Raw genomic sequence first — 5,391 nt, forward strand, 5'->3', positions numbered from 1 at the left:
CATACACATATATATACATATACACACATATATATACATATACACACATATATATACATATACACACACATGTATATACATATACACACACATGTATATACATATACACACATACATATATATACACACATACATATATATATACACACATACACACACACATATACACACATATACACACATATATATATACATATACATACACATACATACATACACATATATATACATACACATACATACATATATACACACACACACACACACACACACACACACACACACATACACATATATATATATATATGTTCATAAATACATACACAAGTGACATTATCTTTTGTTAAAGAATGGTAAAGGAGTCCCTACAGAGCAGGTTTAGTTGGGTTATAAAGGTTATCCTTGAGAACGATCGGAGAACATTTAAGTCTACTATTCACCAAGACTCCAGATGTCAATGAGCCCAACCACAGTTCATCTGGTTTGCATAAATGCTGCTCGATAACATCTGATGGGGGCTGTTGACACGTGTTGCACTGGTTCACCAGAAGTCATGTCTGAAACTGCGTTCATCACACATGAAGCAGGCTGTATGTGAGGTCATCAGCAGAGATACACTCCTCCACGAACCTCTTTAAAAGGTTGTGACTGCCGACTGAACAAGAAGCTGCTCCTGCCTTTTGTCTTGTGATGCTGAGAGCTCAAGAAAAGCAGCTTCATGAAGAAAACGTTGAATGGCACAGTGTCCTCTGCTGCAGTCAGTCGAGAGTTAGAACTCAGTTGGAACAGACATTTGTATACATTTCCACTCCCTGCTTCCAGTTTCTGTAGCTCTTCATGTCCAATACAGACACCTTGAGTATCTGCCCATACTGATACCAATCCAATACAACTAAGCTGTTCATTACACATTTGTGTGGATACTTGATGGTTTGCTTAACTGTGAAACAAACATTCTACTCTGCTCCCTCAGGCTGACATCATACGGAACCATAATATCCATTTCTACACCGACGACACACAACTCTGCTGATAGAACATAATGACAACAGCCTTCAGAGTTACAGAGACATTAATAGTGGATGTGTGACAACCTTCTCCGGCTTAATCGGAGGTCATTCTCTTGTCAAGCCCTGTTATTTATTCCAAAGTTGTAAAAAGTCATAGAATAGAATATAGAAAACAAATAGCTGAGTGAAACCATACACAATAATAAAGCAATGAAAGTGACTTACCTTGGAACATATTTGGTGATGAGCTGCAAGGCCTGGTGACACTGATTGAAGTTTCTGGGGAGGTCTAGACAAATCAAAGGAGCAGTAGAATTTGTGTTCATCGCTCCATCATGAGTGATTAACCAGAGACTTTGAGGAGAAGGATGGGAGCCAGTGTCTCATTCATACTTCTCACTGTCTTAATGCTGCGTCACACCTTACCTGTGTGGTTCGGTTCAAACTAACTCAGGTCTGTTTGCCGGTTAGTCTGGTTCATTTGGGCTGCTGTGAAAACTGTCAATCCAACCTGGATTCTAACCATAACTGAACCTAGACCAGTGGAAGAGGTGGGACTCGGGCCACTTCCTCGTGGACTCTGGTGCGGTTTGTTTGTGGTGTGAAAGCAAACAAACCAACCACAGGATGGTTATGATAGCACACATGGGATTCCAGCTGATGTTGACAGCTAGACTACTATTAAATCCATCTGCTGATCGTGAAATATGCTCAGGAGATCTAATAATTGATTTTCATAAGGCCATGTACATGAACTATTTATGCACATCAACACTGGTATTTCCCCCGATTAACACTTGAAAAAATGTTAAAAGTGCTTTGCTTGTATGTCTTAAGTTTAAGTTTATTGAAAAGTGTGTGACAGCGATCCCTCAGTATTGTGCACTGAATCGTGAGAGTAAAAGACGCCTCATGCACGTGTACACTTACTTTCATCTTCATCATCTGAATCGGAGATATCAACCCCTCCCTCACAGATAGTCACTCTCTCTGGAAACAAAAACACACAATATTACTCCACCAGTCACTGATGGTGAGATACAGTAAACATATCTCATGGTCTCTCTTTGCCTTAACATTTAAACTGAAAACATACAAGGATGACAGTCAGGCAACACTAGATAGTTAAGAGCTTCAATTCTGTATTTATTGTAGAAACATTGGATTATTTTACCACCAGTCAGGGGAACCTACTGGGAGTAAAGTGGGAGACCACCATCTTGAGACAGGCACACAGGTAGACAGTCTGTGCCGAGACCAGGTTACTGAGGAAGGCCATGTACTCCTCCACCACAGCCTGGCTCCGCCCCACCCACGGAAGCCTCTAGAAAACACACACACACACAACCACAGAAGAGTTTCAGCCATTAGTCAGTCAACTAATCCCTTCAGCTCTTAAGGCGGTCTGTGCACCCATGCAGCTGAAGACGATGAGCTACAACGAGCACTCTTCAAGCTTCATGCTGTTGTCTTTGCACACTCACCAGGATGGTATAGATGAGCTGCTCGTGGTCCTTGGTGAGCTGGGTCACACAACTCCGAAATTCTTGAAGCCAGTTGATGATCTGGGCATCCTGTCAGAGGAGAGAGCTCATTAAGGAACACACCACCACTACACAGATCCCAGGTCCCCTGAAACACTCAGGTGCTTTACTCTACCTTTATCTCGGGATCAGCCAGCTGGTGTTTCAGCAGCTCATAGTCACTGGAGTCTCCCTTCAAACGAGAGAAACAGCCAATCACAGACTGAAAGCTGCCAGTCTACAGTTCACGCGGTCCTTGTTAATATAATGTTCTTATTCATCATCAACATCTTCCAGAGATGTCCATGTTCACATGGCTGACATAAACACACAGCCCCAGCTCTGTTTGATAGCATGACGTTACCACTCACCCGTTTATGTTTAGCTAACGTTTCCACTACAGTGCCTCCAAATCTGACCGTCTTAACAGGAGGAGAGTTCAAAAAGTCCCTACCGTCCACCTCCATATTCCACCGTGTACTGCCTCAGGACACGAGGAATGATGTTGGTAGAGTTATGACAGTGTGTTGAAAACAACTGCTCGACGAAACCCTAGGTGTATTAGCGCATGTGTTCACTAGAGGAAGAGAACCACTTGTTTACGGAAGTGAATACAGGACTCGGGTGCCACATTCAAAGTCTTCCCATAAGCTCGACTCTAGGTAAAAGGTTCCGGTTGGCTCTGTGACCAGTCTTCTTCTTCTTCTTCTTCTTCTTCTTCTTATTTGAGGTTTATTGGCGGTTGGCAAACAAGGAATTAGCGCATTACCGCCACCAACTGGTATGGAGTGTGGATCAGGATGTCTAATAGGCTACTTATATACAAAATTTAATTCAAAAGGAAAAGAAAAAATAAACAAAACAAAACAACGAGCTCTTATTTTCTTAATAATATTAATTAATCTAAGATATTGAAATAATACTTGATAACACTCACTTTTTGAGTTCTTTTGCAGAATATCCACTATATCCAACCGTACCTTCATCTTTCCGAGGTCTCCAATCAGCTGCCCTCTTTCCGGCTCATATTTCTGACATTGTACAATTACATGCTCTATTGTTTCCTCTTGCTCACAATAATCACATTTTCCTGTTTCATGTTTACCTATTTATTTAAGCATACCGTTTAGGCCTGTATGACCAAATCTAAGACTTGATATTACAGTTTCCTCTCTCCTGTTCCTTCCTGCACATCTCATTTCTCCCACTTTCCTCTGAACTCGGTAAAACCATCGTCCTTTCCTGTCTTCTTCCCATTGCTTCTGCCAACTTTCCTTCAACCTCTGTTTAATGATACTTTTTGTTTCTGATTTACATTGTTTCTGCAACATTAGTACAGTTATTTTTTGTGGCCTCTTTTGCAGCTTTATCTGCCATTTCATTTCCTATGACCCCAATATGTGCTGGTACCCATAGGAATATGACTGTCAGACCCATCATTTGAATTCTGTATAATGTTTGTTGTATTTCAATGAGGATGTCTGGTCTACTGTCTGAATGGCTGTTCTGTAATCTGGCTAATGATGAGCTTGAGTCTGAACAAATGATTGCCCTCAATGGTCTTGTGTCCTATATTCACTGTAGTGCTGACTGTAGTGCTATTTTAATATTAAATTCTGGGACAATAAATGCCACTCCTACCTTGTTTCCTAAATTCTTTGATGCATCTGTGAACACCTGGATATAACGTGGTAACTGTCTATGTGCCTGTATTGTATGCCAATTGAAATGATCCGCTCTACCCTTGTTCTTCTTTTTTAATAACGTAAAGTCTACTGTTGCATCAGGAAGTATCCACGGTGCTATTGTTGGTAACGGGACTGTTGGACTGAAGTTTAATTTAGCTATGCCAAGTTCTGTTGCTTTCTATGCTACTGTCCAGCCAAAGCTTCTTGTCTCCCTCCTCTCCTTTTCCCAGCAAGGTTCTAACGTTTCTTGTGTTGGATGTTCTTCACTGTGTCCCTGTAGATTTGCCCAATAACTCAATGCTAACTGTGTTCTTCACAGATGTTATTCAATATCAGGCAATGGCCTGATATTGAATAACATCCAGTTTTTTAAGAGATATGCTTGCTGCTGATCCATACACCACACAACCATAATCTAATATAGATCTAATTAATCCACTGTATATTGTTTTCAAAGCAGTTCTATCTGCCCCCCATTCACTTCCCACCAAACACCTCATTATATTTAATGCTTTTTTACATGTATTCTCTACTTTATTATTATGTACAGCCCATGTGATCCTTTCGTCAAACCACAAACCTAAATATTTAAAGTGTTTTACTCTCCAATTCATGATTATATAGTTCTAGTTTTACTTCACTACCAATTTGTCTCCTTGTAAAGAACATCGTCTTTGTCTTACTGAGAATTTAAAACCCCATTTATATGACCACTCTTCTACCTTCAAAATGGCTCTCTGCAGTTTGTTTACTATGAATTCCACATTTCTTCCCCTCTTCCAAATTGCCCCATCATCTGCAAATAGTGACAATCCCATTTTCAATTTCACTGAACACATCGTTTATCATTATGGAGAATAGTAATGGACTGACAATACTACCTTGAGGTGTTTCATTTTCAATACCAAACTTTCCAGAATAGCTCTTTCCTACTCTGACTTCTATACATCTTTGTAATATAAAATCCTTTATCCATCCATACATTCGACCCTTAATACCCAACTTACAAAGTCTAATTAATAACCCTTCTCTCCACATCATGTTTCATCATGCTTTCTCTATGTCAAAGAAGACAGCCACAACACTTTCCTTGTTTACCTGTGCTTTCCTAATTTCATGTTCCAAACTTAAAGCTGGATCTAATGTACTTCTCCCTTTCCTGAAACCACT

At 40.2% G+C, this 5,391-nt stretch overlaps 1 protein-coding gene across 1 annotated transcript; it reads right to left on the bottom strand.

Annotated features, from left to right (window-relative positions):
* Positions 1 to 297: 297 nt before the first annotated feature.
* On the bottom strand, positions 298 to 3,152 carry LOC116378891 (RNA polymerase I-specific transcription initiation factor RRN3-like). Its single transcript, XM_031840796.1, has 6 exons — positions 2,905 to 3,152; positions 2,670 to 2,726; positions 2,495 to 2,584; positions 2,205 to 2,334; positions 1,941 to 2,000; positions 298 to 1,299 (listed from the first exon to the last, which is right to left on the bottom strand). Exons 1-6 carry the CDS (start codon positions 2,998 to 3,000, stop codon positions 1,232 to 1,234), a joined length of 501 nt encoding a protein of 166 aa, XP_031696656.1. The 5' UTR covers positions 3,001 to 3,152; the 3' UTR covers positions 298 to 1,231.
* Positions 3,153 to 5,391: the final 2,239 nt, after the last annotated feature.

The sequence above is a fragment of the Anarrhichthys ocellatus genome, unplaced genomic scaffold (genome assembly GCF_004355925.1).
Source record: "Anarrhichthys ocellatus isolate YVR2014 unplaced genomic scaffold, GSC_Weel_1.0 scaffold3326, whole genome shotgun sequence".
Classification (NCBI taxonomy): domain Eukaryota; kingdom Metazoa; phylum Chordata; class Actinopteri; order Perciformes; family Anarhichadidae; genus Anarrhichthys; species Anarrhichthys ocellatus.

What these genes read in the sequence shown, in the direction of transcription:
- LOC116378891 (XM_031840796.1), bottom strand. Translation starts at nt 3,000, where the DNA reads ATGGAGGTGGACGGTAGGGACTTTTTGAACTCTCCTCCTGTTAAGACG. An exon ending in CGTTAGCTAAACATAAACGG is followed by an intron (nt 2,727 to 2,904) that starts GTGAGTGGTAAC and finishes TCTCGTTTGAAG; the next exon opens with GGAGACTCCAGTGACTATGA. An exon ending in AGCTCATCTATACCATCCTG is followed by an intron (nt 2,335 to 2,494) that starts GTGAGTGTGCAA and finishes TGTGTTTTCTAG; the next exon opens with AGGCTTCCGTGGGTGGGGCG.